This window comes from Odocoileus virginianus, chromosome 1 (genome assembly GCF_023699985.2).
Source record: "Odocoileus virginianus isolate 20LAN1187 ecotype Illinois chromosome 1, Ovbor_1.2, whole genome shotgun sequence".
NCBI lineage: Eukaryota > Metazoa > Chordata > Mammalia > Artiodactyla > Cervidae > Odocoileus > Odocoileus virginianus.
Genome location: NC_069674.1, coordinates 83,859,542 through 83,879,072, shown reverse-complemented (window position 1 = coordinate 83,879,072; position 19,531 = coordinate 83,859,542). Strand labels below are relative to the sequence as shown.

The 19,531-nt window shown below is 39.5% G+C and overlaps 1 protein-coding gene across 3 annotated transcripts in view; it reads left to right on the top strand.

The window, feature by feature from the left end:
* The first annotated feature begins 4,595 nt into the window (after window positions 1-4,595).
* Window positions 4,596-19,531, top strand: part of ITGB8 (integrin subunit beta 8) — a 94,871-nt gene continuing 79,935 nt past the window's right edge. The window contains exons 1-2 of one of the 3 annotated variants that reach the window (XM_070470284.1): window positions 4,596-4,962; window positions 5,467-6,517. In XM_070470284.1, the coding sequence (XP_070326385.1) occupies window positions 6,391-6,517 (127 nt within the window). In that variant the 5' untranslated portion in view covers window positions 4,596-4,962; window positions 5,467-6,390. Of the gene's footprint in view, window positions 4,963-5,025; window positions 6,518-19,531 lie in introns of those variants that run through there. The other 2 variants (XM_020868924.2, XM_020868923.2) reach the window with 2 other exon arrangements.

Here is a 19,531-nt window from a genome sequence, read left to right as displayed (position 1 = left end):
AAAATACAGTGTGTGACAGTACCAGTGTTTGAACACATCCAGGAAAAATTATATATAAAAAGTAACAATTTAGAAACTTTGATAACAACTTGACATTTTTGTACCATCATTTTGTAATTCATTTTACTTTTTTCCAATCCATGATAGACTGAAAGTGAAAAACTGGCCCCAAAATTGTTTGAGAAGCACTAATATGGAACACAAGGCCCAATGTGACTCCTTTCAAGAAACAAGGGAGCTGGGCTATTTACATCTCACTTCCCATCAGGTCAGCTCTTGAGACAGTGTTCGGAAGTGTCCATTTCCCAGCACTTCTTGTTGGGTGGAATGAAGTGATATGCCTGTGGTGGCACATGAATGTCATTAACAATGGGGTCTGCTACAAACTTTGTGAATAAAAATTTTCACAAAGCTAATAAATTAATTAAAACATCACATCTCTATAATCACACATCACATCTCTATAATCATCCAGGAAATGAATTAAAGGCTAAATATGCTTTAATTTGCTACACGCTACATAGAGAAAGATAATAGGAAGCTAGAATTTGACTATGCACAGATAAAATATTTCATTCTAAAGTACCCATGAAAATAAATAATACTGCCAACCAAAGCATTGGTTAATAGGTAAGGTAGCTAAATTAAAACCGTACCATGAACAAAATCCAACTGTAGTGTAAAGGACTAGTCCATGGAATTCAGGCTATGTGAGTAATGAGTATTTGTCACTTTACAGGGCTTCCTTCATCAACCTAAGATAATTTTGTTATCAGCTTGTTGAAATATTATATTTTCCACTAAGGAAGCTGAAGGCAAGAGTTTTTTTCCTTCCTTCTCTCCACTCTCAGAAAGCCAGAGGACTGGCATGCGAATAAAGACCTCAAAAATTAGATATTTTCAACCAGGATTCTGAACCTCGAGCAAGTGGTCCAAAGATGAAAGGATGAAAATAAAGCATTCTTATTTTTTGGAGACTTAACTGCTACTACTTACACCTTCTGTGGTTTCTGGCCTTATTTAATCTTAGGCTCTCACCCTTCTGCTGATTCTGTGAGCTCTCAATTTCCTTGCAATAATTTCCTTTTTTTAAACTTATGGATAGTCCGATTCTCTTACTTGAAACCAAAAGTCATCACTGATACAAGGTGGTGGTGAAGAATCAGAGCTCTGACTCATGCCGGCTCAGTAATTCTCTTGAAGAAGTGAAATCAGTCTCTTCACCAAGTTGTTTTTTAGTTTCCACACTTCTACAATTGTTTTAGTTCAGCAGTGTTCTTCACGTAAAATTAGTCTGTGAGATGTTCCCTGAATAAAGGATTCTTCCTTTGGAGAATCTATTTGCATGTTGGCCTATTCAGTGATAGTTGCTCAGTTATGTCTGACTCTGCCACCCTAGGGACTGTAGCCTACCAGGCTCTTTGGCCATGGAATTCTCCAGGCAAGGATACTGGAGTGGGTAGCCATTCCCTTCTCCAGTGTTTCTTCCTGACCCAGGAATAGAACCTGGGTCTCCTGAATTGCTGGCAGATTCTTTACCATCTGAGCCACCATGGAAACCTATTTAAGTTCCTGAAAATTTTTCCAGCAGGGGATTTAAGCTTAACCCAGCAACTCCTTAAACTCAATAATGGAAGTCTTATTTCCAAAAATATTAACATCTCATACAATTAATATCCATAATATCCAGGATATTTTCATCCATAAATTACCTTGGAAAGAGACACTGGCTCTAGCAGTTCATTTTTCTTTGTCTTTGCATCTGACACTAGAGTTTATCAATAAGCACACACGAGTCCTTTGAGGAGTCTCTGCATTAATCTATCATGTTAGGGGCTCTTAAACCACAGTATATAAAGCACTATTTGAGAAGTTAGTAACAATGCATATTGCTGGGCATCACACCACATCTATGAATTCAGTATCTCCTGAAATAGTACAGTAAAGAATCACTCTACAGGTGATTATGTTATAGGCAATCTTCAGTTCACAGCATGAGGAACACTACTTTCTGTAACATTTCAGTGAAAAGTACTTCCTGATGGCTTCTATTCTTTATCATTGGAAGAATCTAGAAATCATAGTCACAATAATATATCCCCCTGGGCTCAATCATTCATCATCTCCGAAAAGTTGTAGATGAAACAAGTTCACAGACAACTTGTGAACATGAACCTAAAACCTCTGAATAAAACTTGATCTCGACTTCAGGAAGATACTATATTAAAATGTGAATATGGCTTTGGTTGTAACCATGGGGTCAATGGGCTTCCCCAGCGGATCAGCGGTAAAGAACCCACCTGTAATGCAGGCCACAGGAGACACGAGTTAGATCTCTGGGTTGGGAAGATCCCCTGGAGGAGGGCATGGCAACCCACTCCAGTATTCCTGCCTGGAGACTCCTAGGGACAGAGGAGCCTGGTGGGCTACAGTCCATAAGGTTGCAGAGTCAGACACGACTGCAGCGACTTAGCAGAAGCAGCAATATCCAGTTAAAGGCTGACACACACTAAAGGGAGCAGTCTCTCAGATGTCTCTCTCACTCCTATTAACTGTCTGCAGCTTATTCATTTCTCACCATAAACTGAGATATCAAGGTTAAAGGAGTAGGTTAGAAACTTAATTCATCCAATCTTATGACTTATTACAACTAAAGGATTCTGATTATAGGAAGCCCAAAATGAATAGCTAAAATGTTATTTTTAGACTATACGTGAATTTCATTTGCTTTCATTAACACAAATAATGAAATATCAGCTGTCAGAAATTTCAAAGACAGCAGAACATGATAGAAACAAAAATTACTCAGGTCACTACCTTCTGAAACATTTTTTTCTTTGTTAGAATTCTTCAGGTAATATATGAAGAGAACAATACTGCATTTATTCACAATAAATACTGTACATTTTTTCTTACAGGAAAAAGGTGAGTTGTGGTGACAATTTTTTGTTGTAAACAAGCAAACTTTGCCCCAAGCGACTAGCTATATTTGGTCTTAGAAAAACCTTACAGCTGATTTGCAAGATTTGGGAGAATTCACTTTTGTCTTTATAGCCCCAAATGTACAGATAATTTGTTAGTAAATAGCTTGCAAGGATCACAGTCTTGCAGCTGGAATATTCACTTATTTTGATAACCAGGATTATGACCTCTTCGCAATTGGGGAGTGATGATATATGGAGTTGTGCTTATTCTTCCATGTCTCCATAAAACTGGCATCCTGACATATATTTGCATGAGCTCCATATAATACAATATGAATTCCAAAGGGCTTCAAATTTACAATCCTACAGATTTATATGTTTGTTTTATTCCTCTTGCTACACAGTTGTGTTGACTTCGTATATAGAGCATAGTGACATCTAACAATATAGAGTTTAAAAATTTGTACATACCTTCTCAATTTCACATTCTCATTATTTACATAAATTTATATCTTATTTAATATGTAACTTCCATTTACATTTCCACATTAAGAGTTAGACTTTAAAATGTTATGAAACTCTGATGTGATAGTCACTCAACAATGCAGAGTATACTTATATTAACACATTCTTACAGAGTTTATGGATTGACCTTTTTGCTTTACTGTAGTACTGGACTGTCTCAAAGGTGGCTGCATTTCTTAGAATTCCAAAACACTCATCTCTGGAAAATACACATGCTGCTTCACCGAAGAGTCACTAATCAGAGCTTGAGTATGTTCCTTTTGTGTTCCAATTTCAAATCCTCACCCCCATTCCAGCTGTTTCTCAGGATCTGTCCTCTAGGACCACCAAAAGCAAAACTAAAGCTGTTCAAACTTGGAAGTGAGGAAAGAAAAAATGAAGCTGGGCTGAATTTAATTTTATCTACTTAGAGTACATTTCCAATAGTGGAATTATATTTACAAGTATCATTTTTTTTTTCAGGTTTGGGTCATTCATTCAGTCTCTCAAAAGGACTTGCTTTGTAGATCCAGAACACTTGTAATTTTCCAACTAGGTTCCTGGCTTGCTTAGCTAATACTGTGGGCCCCAGTGTGCAGTCCACACCTGAAAAGGGGGAGTTTTTAACGTCGTGGTTTATTAACCAGGTACTTTCCATTCACTCAGTTAACAATTAGAAAAGAGAAAGAAAAAAAGAGAGAGAGAGAGAGAAACCCTCCTACTTGTTTTTTTACTCCAAATATGGAGATGGAAACTATTAAACAAATAAGAAGGAGGGAAACTCCCGCATATTTCACCTTGACCTGGCTGGAATGCTCTGAAGCCTGTAAGAGGTGGTGCTCTATATAAAAAAAAAAAAAAAAAAAAAATCGGGCTGCTAGTGGAAAAAAGAGAGGTCAGACTTTACCACGGGGAACCTCTCCTGCCCCTAGAGGAAAAAGAGAACCATCAGCCTGTCTCACATTGGAAACAGCGCCTTGTTTTCAATCGGGGGGACTGGGTTCCCTCCCTCGGCCTAACGTCGTAGTAATGCGACCCAAAGAGGCGAGCGGCTTTCCCGACAGTTGCCGTGCATAACACCGCCTCCCGGCTTGTACCTAAATTTCTGAGCTGTAAACGCGCAGAAAGGCCCTCCCACCTCCTCTCCTTAGCCTCACTCTTCTGCTTCGCCGCCCTTTGTAACTTCTTTGTTCCGTTTATTCGGAAGGTGACGCTTAAGGTCAAAAGATCCATTGTGACTAGCAAAAGCCCAGAGCCACCACAAGACTCTGGGTCTTAGGGCTGTCCAGCTCAGGGCTGAGGCTCCAAGCAGAGAAGGAGCCGTGAGAAATTTCAGCCGCAACTCAGGGTGCAGCCCCTGCGGACCGGCCCAACTCTCCAAGAGTTGGGAAGACGCTTGGCAATCTTGCGGTGGGGCAAAGGGTGAGCTACTAATTCTGCAAGCAAAACGGGCAGCGCGCACCATCGGAACAGAGGGTGTTGGGGGCAGGGAGAGGCCTCTAGACTCCACTTAGTCTGTGGTAGCGGCCGAGCAGTAAGTATCTCCCAACAAAGGGGCGCGCAGCGTCGGGGTCAGAGGCTGGGACTTTCGCGCAGCGCCACTCTTGCTGAGCGTGTCTCCGCGCTTGCTAGGCGAGCACTGGGTGCAAGGATTCCGGGAGGAGGGGGAAAGAGAACCGGCTGTGGGATTCCTGCTGCGCGGCTACGCATCAGGAGCTCTTGTGAACGATGGGAATGGCAAGTATCAGAGCCAAGGGGGAGAAAAAGAGCTGGAGTGAGCAAAACAAAGAGCGAGTGTGGGCCGTGGTGACTTCATGCCTCACCAATGTCCCGCCCACGCTGCTCCGAGCTGTTGCTGCCGCCGGAGCCGCTGCCGCCGCGCCTGCGGGCGGCCGGGGCAAGGAGCTCTGTAGCGTGGGGCGGTTTCCTAGCAACTCGCCGCCCTAACGCTCCTTGCAATCCACACTTTGGAAGCCCCAACCCCCCTCACCCCAGACGGGGGCCGGGGCATGATCATTCCTCCCCCTCCCCTCGCCAGCTTCGCCTCGCCGGAGTGCACCCCAGAGCGCGACAGCTGTCCGGGCTCTGGACCGCGGCACGCCTGAGCCGCACACTGGGGCCAAGAGAACCAGGGCACGAAGCTCCCGCCCCGTGAAACCAGGCTCCTGCGCCCCCGCGGAACCTCCCCTCCTGAGCTCTCGGTCGGTCGTGCGCTTCACTTCGGGTCAAGCAGGGAGCTGCGATGCCTAGCACTGTGTCCGCCGACGCCGGCGGGGGCTTCTAGAGCGCTCAGGGGCCGCCTCCTCTGGTTGCTGGCACCTCAAGCTTCCTCCCTCGCTAACCAGGACGCTGTCGTTTCGACTTTGCCCGCTGCTCAGCTGACGAGGCTGCAAAGCTGCAACTAACTGAAGTTGGCCTCCCTACCCACCTGTGGAAGAAGCTCGAGCTGATTGATGCGCCATCGACTTTTTTCCCCTTCGGCCTCGCCAACGTCCCCTCCCACAGATGCAGCATCACCCACTGAATGTACATTAGGCTGGTTTTTCCCCCAGCTTCGGGCTTTGTTTGGGTTTGATTGTGTTTGGCTCTTCGCTAAGCTGATTTATGCAGCAGAAGCCCCATCGGCTGGGGAGAGACAAAAGCTCTTTTCTTTGTCCCAGAGCGGGCTGCGGAGCCTTTGCTCGCGTCGCCGCCTCGGGCCATTGGCCGTCAGAGGAGGTGCTTCTCGCGGAGCTCTCGGGACCCGCAAGATTGCCGAGCTGGGAGGGCCGCCTGGGCCCTGAGATGCCGAGCTGTGACCAGGCCGGCGTACCTGCAACGTTTGCTCCGAGCCGCGGGGTCCGCCTGCTGGGCCTGCTGGAAACGTCCTAGCAACACTTGGCACTTCGCGCCGCGGAGCGCGAGCGCGCATCCGGTTAGCAGCCAGGCGGCGGGCGCGGTGTGGTGCGGGCTGCTTTGCATTATGTGCCGCTCGGCCCTGGTTTTTTTTACTACCACATTAGTCTGCCTGCAAAACTGCAGGCCAGGTCCTGCCCCATTCCTCCGGGCGGCCTGGATGTTTTCAGTTGTTCTTGGACTGGGCCAAAGTGGTAAGTTGTTTTGTTTTCTTTTGTTTTCTTCCTTTTCTCAAAGGTCTTGGGCTGTCAAGAAGAGGCTAGGTAAGTGGCCGGGTGACAGCCTCCAACTGCGGAGAACTTAAGAAGGGCGGGTGTGTGTGGCAGTATTCTCCATCGCAGGCAGCCCAAGGGAGGCCAGGTGTCAAGCAAGTATTTCCTCCCTGGAGTGACAGCAGTAACTACCTGTATCAGGAGACATTATGTGTTGCTCAAGGAGGCAGTAACAGAATGAAAGTTTGGAAAGGTGGTGGATATTTACAGAAGCCAGTTTAGGTGTTCCGCTTCATCTTTGAAGGTGTCCTCCTTGAAGGCATCCTTGAAGATGCCCCCATGTTTCTAGCATTTGGGGTCCATTACCCACTAGCTTGCATTTGATTCAAGCCTGAGAATCAACTGGTATAATGAGAGTGATGGTCCTGTTTTTGAGTCCCTGAAGGAAAAGGATAGCAGCACACGTTTATGCTACCTTAGTGCTTATCCTGAATTAACTGAACACATATGAAGAATATTCCTTCTTTAAGTCACTGTTTTCTCAGCTCAAAAAACAGCTGCCAGCAAGTCATCCCTCAGTGAGATCAATGCCTGAGACTGAGACCCTGAGACAGAAGCCTAGAGCAAGACTGCCAGCTTTCATTCCAGGCAAGCCACTTTTGTCAGAATGACCTGATTTGGAGAGGATACTTCTTTATCATCTTCATTTTATAAATCACAAAGAAAAGCTCAAGTCAAATAGTGTATGAAAAGCTGTTTTGGCATCTGAATTATATGCAAATTTAAGGTGGTAGTACTGGATTGTTAACAAACAGTAAGACAAAGTAAGTAATAGTAATAATCATGAATTTAGGATGAGTTCTTACTGGCATTAAATATAAGGCAAAGATTTATTTTTACCAATGCAGTGATTATTGCCATACTTTTTAGAAAATGTTACTTTATCTGTGTTTGGTCATTGAACCTTTGAATTCCATTAGAGCCTTTCTCTCACCTCTCCTGTTAAGGAGACTTGTAATTGTTTTGTAGACTAAACTGTTCCTCTATGCTTTGAATAGTCAAATTTCTATATGATTAAATAGAAATTAAAACCAAGTCATAACCATATAAATAAGAGTCTATAATGGAAAAATGCTATCAATTGGTTGCATATATAGCTGTCTGACATTTGTTTCAAAAGATTTACCCAGTTATGTGAAATTAGAGCAATTAGAATTAATTTTTAACTTGTGACTGTTTTTTTGGCTTGTAAGTTAATTTTAAATAAGTGATACTTAAGGCAAAGGGAAATGTAACATCATTAATTGTCTCAAGTGAAATACTTGTTTGTTGCAAATTTTATGGATTTTGTAAATACACACACACATATACATTAGTAAAACGATCAAAACTTGTGTCAACAAAGTATATTTTGTCCCCAGTAGGTAGATAAAAGAAAAAGCCATACATGCCCCCAGATTCTGCTAATAATAGTTTTTTTTTTTTAATATTCATTGTGTTAGTTAAGATTAGTCAGGTTCTCCTCTAATAGCTGTATTTCCATCCAGTGACTGTAGCTGATTTGAAGCAAATATTATGAATGGGCTCCCTTGCACCTGCAGTTGTGAAAAGGGAATGCTTATCTGAAATCAGAACAAGGCATCCTTTTCCCGGTCTCTGTCAATATACAAAGGTTTCTGATGTATACTGGTTTGCACTACAGTTAAAAACATGCAAAAAATTTAAATTATAGCCAGGACAAGTCAGAAAATTAGAGATCAGCGTAAACTGTTGTACTTTTGTGATATAGCTACAAGTCTCAAATTATATGTCTTCACAGTACAAATTAGATGCTTAAAGCAGAATAGAAATTTAGGTATCAGTTACAAAGGAAATCTTGTTCCCTTGCTTGGTAGTTTACACCAAGGAAATGTTGAGGGCAATAAAGCTAAACAACAACAACAACAAAAACCATAAACTGCACAACTCTGGGTTTAATTTTCGAAGTAGAATTTACAAGTCCCAAATATAATGAATATATAGTGAGCAAGGGGGAATGTTATTAGTAAAATCTGAACATTAGTCTGATCTAGAAAAAAAAATTATTTGAGTTTGTTTTTCAGCTTTCATTGGTGGAAATTACCGACAATCAGAGAAACAATAACACCATAAAATGGTTAATGAGTAACTGGAAAACACTAAAGAATACCTAATGGTTAATATTTGCAGAGCTAATGTAGCAACACTGCTGTTTCTACACTTGTTAGCTTCGAAAGGCTAAAAATCACTTTAACCTAAATTGTCATATAACAATACGAGTGAAAAATTTCAGAAATTACAATTTCTTTTTAAAAAGTGGCAGCTATTACAATGAAATTTCATCTTCTGTGCATAATCAACTATTTTACATAAAAATCAACTGGATTACCATTGTTTTGTAAATGTAGTATTATTTTTACCTCAGAACATATTTTATAGAATAAATCTTTTCAGAATTCTTTATGCTTACCTAAAGTGAAAGGATATTTAAAAGAACCGATGCTTCATTTTTTAAAATCCAGTTTTCCAGTTATTTACACAATAAGCATGCAAAGTGCTTCTGTCTTAAAGTAACTGAGATACTTTTTGATAAAAAAGCTTATGCTGTATATGAAAAGGGCTTCCCAAGTAGCTCAGTAGGTAAAGAATCCACCTGCAATGCAGGAGATATAGGCAGACATGAATTCTATCCCTGGGTCAGGAAGACCTGGAGGAGGGCATAGCAACCCACTCCAGTATTCTTGCCTGGAGAATCCCATGGACAGAGGAACCTGGTGGGCTACAGTCCATAGGGTTGCAAAGAGTCGGACACAACTGAAGTGACTGAGCATGTACAAACACATGTATATGAAAAGGCAATGTTTGTGCTGTATATTTTCAAATCATATAAGTAGCTGTTATGATTTGGATAATACCAGAAAATTTATGAGCCCCCAAACTGTTCACCTGTTATCAAATTATCAGAAATTTCACCATTTAATGGATTTCTTTGGATTAAGCATGGTATTGACACTCTTTTTCTTCTAATTTTTAACTTTATGTCATGGAAATTTTCAAACAAGCACAAAAAGAAAGAAAGGTGTAAGGAATCACCATAGGTCCATAACTCAGCTTCATCAACTATCAACTCAAGCCAAACTTCTTTTATGTCTTCCACCCACTCATTTTCTTTTCCCAACAAGACTCTTTTGAAGCAAATATCTCATATCATTTTGTCCTAAAATGTTTCAGTAAATCAAAATACTAATAGAGGAGAAGCACACAGTTAATCACCATAACATGAGTATTTTTGGCTGAGGTTTAGGGCCACAAGAACACCCACTATCTTTAAAGAATGTAGAAGTGAGGGAGGCAAGCAAAGACAAAGACAGTTTTAAGCATTTATTTTGCAGTGGTTCTATTATATAGCTCCACTAAAAATATTTGTTAAAATATCCATGTATATGAAAAAAAATGTAATTACTTTATTATAATTGAATCACAGCAGGTATACCTTGTTTGAGTTTCAGTTTTAAAGATTGTTCCCCCTGTCTCTTGAATTGTCATTTTTCTCCTCTAGATCATTTATAGCATATGCATATCCATACATGCTGTAATAACTCTCATCTTTTATTCTCAGTCTCCTTCATAGAAAAAATTCTTGAAAAAGTTGTCCATATTTGCTATCTCCAATTCTCCTCACCTTCTCTTTTAAACCACTGCATTTAGGCTTTCTTTATCATCTCTGACGTTATGCCACTCTGTTATGATTACAGTGACCTTCCTATTGTCAGATCTGATGATCAGTTCATCGTTTTCATTTTTCTTGACCTGTCATTGGTCAGCAAGTTGATACTATTGATCACTCCCACCTTTGAGGCACTCTCCTTGACTTCCTGGACCCACATTCTCTTGGTTTAAGCTCCTTATCCATTCCTGATGTTGGTTCTTTCTCATGTTCCAGCCTCCAAATACAGGAGTGGCCCAGGATTCAGCCCTCAAATGTTATTTTCTAGATATATACTGGGTCTTAGGTGGAGCGATCCAGTCTTGGGTCTTAAATATCATTTCTATGCTGACAGCTCCAGTCCTGCCCTCTGATCAAATCTCCAAAGGGTCTAGCAAACTGCCTATTCAACACCTCCCCTGTAGGTCTGGGGCTTCCCTTGTGCTCAGCTGGTAAAGAATCTGCCTGCAATGCGGGAGACCCGGGTTTGATTCCTGGATTGGGAAGATCCCCTGGAGAAGGGAATGGCTACCCACTCCAGTATTCTGGTCTGGAGAATCCCAAGGACTATGTAGTCCATGGGGTCACAAAGAGTTGGACATGACTGAGCAACTTTCACTTCACTTCACTCTAGGTCTAAAGATAACCTTAAGATATTCAAAACTAAACTTCCCATATTCTCCTTCAAGTTTGCTCCTTTCACACTCTTCTTCATCTCAGTAAATAATGTCAGTCTCCCAGTAGTTCAGGATAACACTTTGGCAGTGCCCTTGATTTCTCTAACACCTTCACTGTTGATGCCTGAGTTGGGTTGATTTCTCTGTTTCTCCCACATTCAACAGTCAGTTCACCACTTCAACTGCCTAAAAAGCTGACTTTGCGGTCTTTTTTTTTTTTTTTTTGTCCATTCAGAGTTGATAAAAGTTGAATTAATACTGTAAATTTTTTTTTAATATAGGATATCTTCAAATGGTAGAACCATATATAACACTCTATAAAGAGAAAGAGGACTGACCAGGTAGAAAGAGTTCTTAGCATATTACCTGCTGATAATTTTTTTAAGTGTATTTTTAAAGGTATGTTTAAGTCTTAAAGATACATTATTTATTCATGAATATATATATATATATATATATGTACTAAGCTAATTAAATCTTGATTGGACTGAAAACATAACTAGTTAATAACAATAAAACAAGGGAAGTAAGAAGATATAGTTTAGCAGAGAAAGGGACATTGTTAAATAGGATTTAATATAGACAATTAATAAGATAATCAGTTTCCACTCCAATTTGATATTTTTATGAGATGTAAAAGTATATGGTATATATGATATAGCAATATTATATTGCCTTTTCAGTTTTCCTGTACTCCATGTTGAATGATCCTTCCTTGAATCAAACAAAGTATTTGAGATAATCTGGTTTGTGTTTAACAGTTTAGAGCCTTTTATGTCCCACCTGTTAAATTTCATTTATCCAGGTATAGTTTATGTTAAATTTCTTACTTTGTTCACCATGCCCTTCCCCAGGGCCATTCTGTTGACCACTAGATGGATGTCAGAGGGTATAGTTTTTATCTAAAGTTCTTTAAACTTTAATAAATGGGGCCAGGTATGCAGAGACAATCCAGTTTTCTTTAAAAAAGTAATAAACTATTTGCCTTGTGATACAGTCTTTCTCTTGTTTGTACTTATTAAGAAAAGATGCTCAAAGCATCCTCCTTGAAAGTGCCTCTTGTATAGCATTCTCCATTATTTACACGACATCTTTTCACAGGTTTGATAGGTCTCAGTGAGGAACTTACATAAAAAAAAATATATTTTTTATGTTATTGAATCTTACCTTACCAAAATGACACAAGGAAATAGTCTTTTTAATATGTTCATTGAATGACCTGAAAACAGTCATAACCAATCCTGTATTGTTTATGCTCAGCCCTCCTTTGTCCTCAAAACTCTAGTCCCTGATGCAGCCCAAGTCTATACATTTAGAGTTTTGCCAGCGTGAGGACTGTGAGGCCCTAAGTATCTTCTCCAGTTCTTTATGAAATATATTCTGTAAGCTATTTATTGATTGTAAAAGAAGCTATAGAAAAAATAATATTTTATACTTATGCATATTGCATTTTATTAAACTGAATAATTAGTGAGCTTCATAAGTAGGTGATCTAATTGTTAACCTCTAAAAATGTAACTTTTCCATTTGTATCCAAAAGATGTCATGTTAAGTATGGCTTCTATATGTAGTGGAAAGCAAGTGCAATGCTTATGTAATTTCACGAACAACTGGGTACTCTGTGTACCATGCACTGATATAAACGATTTAAATGACATTAATTTAATCTTCATAATAACACTGTGAGAGAGGTAGATTTGTTATTCCTGTTAAAGAAATGAGAAAACTGCTGAAACAAAGAAGAGATAAGTAACTCATTCAAAATCACCTAGCTAGTAAGAAGAAAAGATGGGATTTGAACTCAGTTATGCTGCCTCATAATTCATTTTTAAGAAGCTTCTAGATGTTGCTTAAAGTTATACATTCAGTGTGACTATCAGATAGAGGGCCTTTGTAAGGAGGCCCATGGCATATTTGGAAAAAGGTCTTTGATTCATCCCTTCTCAACTGTTGGTGTGCAAAGGGAATTGTGGTGGAAATCTGGGTGTTTTAGGGTTGTCCAGAAGGCAAGGAAGCAACGGCCACAGGTGAGGGCACATGGGAGAGCACAGAAGCCTAGAAAGAGAGACTGGGACTCCTTCCGTGGAGCCCACTGGATGCCCTATAATGCTGTTGCCCTCACAAAATAACTGAAGAGAGGAGGATCAAGACTGGCGAATCGGGGTGTGGTCAAAATATGCTTCCAGTGGAAGCCCTCGAATACTCCCAGCTCAACCCTAAATGCTTCTCACTGTTTTCGTATGGGAGTAAGAAACGGAAAAAACAAGTGGCCTTATGAGAGTAATCTGGAATGACACTCTGCCTCCCAAAGGATTACCAATGTGTTAAAGATGTGTATGACTTGTTATGAGACAGAAAGGAAAAGGGAAAGTTCGGTCAAAGAGTTCAAAGAAACAAAATCATGATACAAGGCATCACATAATTGATCAACATAGGGCTCATCACATTCCTAGCCACTTGGAGCCACTCTGTTATAGAGCTTCATACTCTATATTGTTTACAATATTCATATTATTTTTTCCTCCCTGAATTTTTACAAAGTAGGTGTCCCTTCAGTTGTTAAATACTTGCAGTGATTAGTCAACAGCCAATAGTCTAACAATATTGGTCATTTAGAGCATGGCATTTCTGGTGTATGCCAGGCTCAAGGCATCTACTGCTATACTTTCTTCAGGCAGAAATTTTTGCTGTTTGTGTGTGTGTGTGTGTGTGTGTGTGTGTGTGTGTGTATTTGAGTGTTTTCAGTTTTATAACTATTTGACAATCAACATTTAGTTCACATCTATGTTGACTGCCTACAGATTTCTGAAACCGGTGACAGGTATATAGGTAATCAACATGTAGAGCTTGTTTAGTGAATCTTCACCCTTGTTTTCTGGACAACCACATATGGACATGGTATGGGACACCCCTTATTTTTTTGATTCAGTCAGCTTTGTTAAATCTGGTATCAGTGCAGATGTCTAGAGTTCCCACCTCCTTCATGGCAAATTTCCAGATATCTTTGAATGTCCAAAGGTCATGCTTCTTTTAAAGCCTACTCCATATATGCAGAGGATGCTGATGGTTTATTTTCTGGTCACCAGCCCACCGATGGCAAGAACTGCCCTCTTGCTCACCAGTCTTTTCCATGGGAGTCATCCAAAAAGAGCAAGATACTGTGACTCTTCAGGCAGAAGTTTAATGCTGAGACATCAAAAGCTCTATCTAAGCATTAAGAATACAATGGTGCTTACATTCTAATTGAAGAGGACAAATACATGTCATATCATGCAAATATATGCATGATATACTAACATAATCACAACTTATAATATAGGATATATATCATACATACATGTATATGTGTATATATGTGTGTGTGTGTGTATGGTAAAATGAAGAAAAAGCAGAGTGAAGAAAGTGTTCTGAGGATAACTGGAAAGACTATTATTTACAAGACAAAGTAGGCCATTCTAATAAGGGAACATTAGATTTCTTAAATGTTTTTCTTTCTATGGTAAACTTAATACAATCTTTCTTATAGTTTAGCTCCTTCTTAAAAATGGGAGGCAAAAAGATATGCTAGGATTTCTAAGCTGTTGACAGTAATAGGAATTTTTCTCTTTTGCTATTAAAGGGGATCAACCTTTCACTTATGGCTAGGAAGGAAAGAGTTCAAAGGTCGTGAGGGGTGGCGAGATGATAAATAAGTGGGTGATTTTAAGATGACTAAAGGAAAATGGAGGGTTTTGGTTTTTAGCATCAATTCTTTGTTCATAATGGCTTATCAAATCTATCCCCTCCTTTTAATACAGTGCCACTAGGGTAGAGATAGCCTGAAATAGCCTTCATTCCAGGAGGCAAATCTTTTGGCAAATTCTATGCGTGTCCTAACCAGTCTCCATTATTTCAAACCTTTGTCCACATTTTATCTCCCTACTCAGAACCTTCCGTAGCTTCCATTGTCTTCAGGCTCCTCTGTATGGTATGCAAAGCTCTTCCAGAACATCCCATGCCTAACATTGTGGCTCTATGTTCACACCCTGTCTCATCAACCTGTGACCTCCTTGAGAGGAGAAATTGTTCCTGTTGATTCTGTGTTTTCAATGCCTGGCACGCAACAGGCCCTAATAAATTATTTTAAGTAAATGACTCAATGAATGAGGTGAGGATAATAGTGATCAGTTTTAAATTGGGTAGGTAAGCAAATAAGCTGTATTTAGTGCTAATTCTCACTAGAATTTGATTTTTAAGAAATACACTTTTCTTTTCAAAGTGAGTTCTACTATGAAAGGTTTAACATTATAAAAGATGTTTGTTTATGCATTCCCAGTCCACTCTGAAAAGCAGTCTCTTGACTTCATAGGCAAATCTTTAGAAAAGATCAAAACAGAGACTTGGTACTTTTTAATGTACTTTTTACAAACCTGTTTTGTTTTTCAGCTTTCTGTGATTATTTTCATTGTTTTTAATTAAATATGAAAAGTAACCCTCATCTCTTATCCTCAATGTATACTTTTAAATTGATAACTGTTTAGATGATAGAAACTGAAATTTGTAGTCATTTTAACCAAATACTAAAAAAAATGTAATAAAAAGACCAGCTATTCTAATAAATTTAATCATTATTCATCCAGATTTTCTTCAAGCATCTATAACTTATAGTTAATATTTACAAAGTATATTCTGTATGCAAGACACACTCCTATATATATATGGTATGAAAATATATTCTTTAATGCCCATAACCCTCTGAGGTATATACTCTGATAATTGCCATTTTATAGGTAAGCAAACTAATGAGTTGCTGAATAACTTGTTCAAAATCTCTCACTTAATAAGTAATAGAGCCAGAATTCAGACCTGCGTGCATTTGACTCTGCACTCTAAATCATCACTACAGACTATCTTCCAGGAGTAAGAAGAAGCTGTATCATGGGCCTTTGGGGCCCTGCTCTGGCCCTCTCCACACCCAAGGAATCCATGGGGCATGCCTGTCCAAAGTCTTCAGTTCCCTTCTAGATTATCTTTAGAATTCTCTGCCCAAACAGCCCCAAACTACTTTCTTTAGACAGTGCCACCCATAAGCCAATCCCTAGGAGAGGGGAAATAAATAGAGCTTGGACATGCAGGCTGGAGTATCCATGCAGGTAAGTGATAGGCTATTTGTAATGCAGAATAAAGCTAGCAGTGAGAGAAAAGAGGGGCAGATGGAGGGCTGGAGGAATAGCACACTGCCAAGTTCCCAACCAGAAATCTTAAAGAGTTCAAAATTCTAAATTGAGACCTAGCCTTCTACTAGGTCATTATCAGTGCATGTTTATCAATGTAGGAAAACAGAACTTATTTTACTTAACAGTTTCTTAGCCTGGGTTTACTGTTAAATATTTAATCCTGTTATGCCTGCCATTATTTGTACTCTGGTTCCTGGCCCTAAAATAAGTTAAGGACAGGTCTGCCTAGTATATTAAATATTACTGGGATGAGGATGACAGACAATGAATACACCATACATCACTCAATAAAGAGAACTACTTTATGTCAAAGTAGCTTTGGTAAAATTCTTAAAATATGTACAGATTACACTGACTTTTCTTGCAATTAGTGTCACAGAGGCTAGTGTATGTATTTTTAATTTAGTTTTACTTTTTATTTCCCCTTATTAATTTAAAACATATTATAGAAAAGAACATTTTACTGACATGAATTAGCCAATTTGGCTGAATTATTCAGCTGGCATATATTTAATATCTATAAGTGAATTAATGTGCACAAAAAATGCTGCCATGTTGCCTTCATGGGCTAGAAGTGCTAGTTTTCAATTTAAAATCAGTTTTAATGTGACTTTCTGTTTTGACAGAAAGTAAGTTAGTATAATTTACATATCAAAGGAAAATGTAATAAAAGTCAAAATGGTTTCCACTGGGATTTTATAATTTAATTAAATACTGTTCTACCTTCACCATAAGGACCGAAGATCCATCCTGGTGCTGCTGCTGCTGTGCGTGTTCAGCTCTTTGGGAGCCCATGGACCGCAGCCTGCAGGCTCCTCTGTCCATGGGATTCTCCAGAAAAGAGTACTAGAGTGCATTGCCATCCCCTCCTCCAGATCTTCCCCACCCAGGGATTGAACCCCGGTTTCCTGCACTGCAGGCAGATTCTTTACCACTAAGCCACCAGGAAGCCCAAATTCTTGGTAGGAAACTACTAACATTAAACAAAAACATATCAAAATGATCTTCTCTGACATTTTAGAAGATTCCCAACTGAAATTAGTTCAGGAAATAAGAATAAGATCATTAAATTAAAATTGCAGTGTTAAAATATAATGGTCTTATTGGATATATACTCTTAAGATGATTCTAAAAGACACTTTTGTTTTGAATATTATTATTCAAAGTACTAGCAGTTCATATTTTAAAATAGCACACAAAGTCTCAAAAAGTGGTCTTTCATGCTGACCTTATCAATGAGCCAAATATCATTACTAATGTTGTTTTGGAGACAGTTGTTACTCTCTTTCCTAGGTGTTTTTGTTGATGCTTCATTTCAATCTACATATACTGTTACATTTCTCAGAGTCAGTTGCCATTCCAGATCAGCAGTGGTACATTTTGATTATTCTAGAGAACTGCCCCAATAATCACACCCTCCACGTGGTATAGAATGAGGAACCAGAACAGTGACCAAAGGCTACTTCAAACTATAGTCCATGGGAGAGACTGAATTTGGAAGGGCTGAAAATGGGAAAGGCTGGCAATGAAGACAGAAGAACAGAAGACTAGAAATATGTCAGCCCTGAAGAAATGTGCCAAATACGTATTAGATATGTGAGGTGTGCAGCGGCTTTTGGTCAGGAATGTTTTGATGTTTTGGACTCAGCCTCCTTTTAAGATCGAAAGAGTTAACATACTGATAGTAAAATATACCCACAGTCAAGGTACTGTTGTTCCAAATATATATGTGCTAACAGGGTTCTATCCTTAGAATTGAACCACAAACATTTTCCAAGGCAGGAGTATTTTTCCTGATTTCAATGGGGGCCCATATATTCAGCATAATTTCCTAGTAACTGTTGCAGGTACTAGGTAGGGAAAAGAGCTTCATCCTTACACAATGAGGGATGACCATCATGCTCTGAAGGAACTTCAAAATATTATGAGTTTGAACAAAGAAAATATTAAAAATTCAAAATTCTACAGGATCTTAAGGAGGTCCTTAAAAAGTGCCAGACTAGAGAATGTCTTTTTTAATCACCTACTCAAGTCAGACTTGGAGGTCAGGCTGGCTACACCTAATGGTATAAGGTATTCACTGATTGCAGTAGAACAAAGAATACAGGAGAGTTTTGGGGTGTGTGGAAATTGCTGTAGAATTGGCTGTTCTAGTTGAAAACAAAGAACTCATTGTAGCAGAACTGAATTATTGGCAGAAAAGAGACCTAGCTGGTCTCTTTCTTAATATAAGGCATACCTCCCAAGGTATCACTCTATTATTGTCTTTCGTGCATTTGGTTTTGATTTATATGGTGAACTGAGGACAAGTGAACCATAATTTGCCAAAGAAAACCCTCTAGAAATGATACATGAGGCTCAAGTTCCAAGAGAATTTATCTGGAAGATGATAACACTGAAAAATACACTCAAGAAGGGAGTCAGTTTCAGGCATCCTGAACTTTGGTTTAAAATGTCCCTTTCAATGAGTGTTTCATCCACCACTATCTGGAACCAGAGCCCTAAGGTGAAGCTTAATGTGTATAATTACAGTGCCCAACCCCTGAGGTTGGTAATGGAAACACAAGGACTAAATATTATTGGTACCAGTATTTAGTCAGAGGATATGGCTTGTTTGATGCTCTTGAAGACCTGAAGACTACACCAGCCACCAGATGCTTGGTGTCATCTAATGGAACTAAGATGGGGTGTTAGAAGGGGTTAGGCATCCTGAGTATGTACCTGTGCCCCACTTAGACCGCATAGCACAGATGCAAAATAAAGCCCAGGGCCCCCTGTTAGGGAGGACACGTTGCTGACCCTTGGCTGCCTGGAGGTCAGCAGAGCGCTGATGCCTGAGATCATTGTTCTTGGAGAGCACGGCTGCAGGATAGATTATCTGATGGTACACTTGTTGGGGTAGAAACCAACTTATAGGCATTTTTAGAAATCACATGTCAGGGATTTGGGGACAAATTTTCCCTCTTAGAAATGTGTTTGATTTTGAAGTTAAAAAAAAAAGGACAAGTGTTGTTTATGACTGAATTATTTGGTGGTGCAGAAATGTTTGGTCAGTTAGACCTATAATTGGATATTACACCCTGCTTTCTCACAGGGCAGACTTCTCAAATACTACCCAGATGACATGGGTTTCTTTCTCTTACATTGGGCACCTATAAATTTCTTTGGGTTTAACTTTTTAAACACAAAAGACCATGTACAGAACTTGGATTTTCTTGGCCCTTCAACTAAATTACATACAGGTATACCTTGGAGATATTTCAAGTTTGATTTCAGACCACTTCAAAAGCAAGTCACAAATTTTTGGCTTTCCCAGTGCATATAAAAGTTATACTTACACTATTCTATAGACCATTAAGTCTATTGTCAAAAATAATGT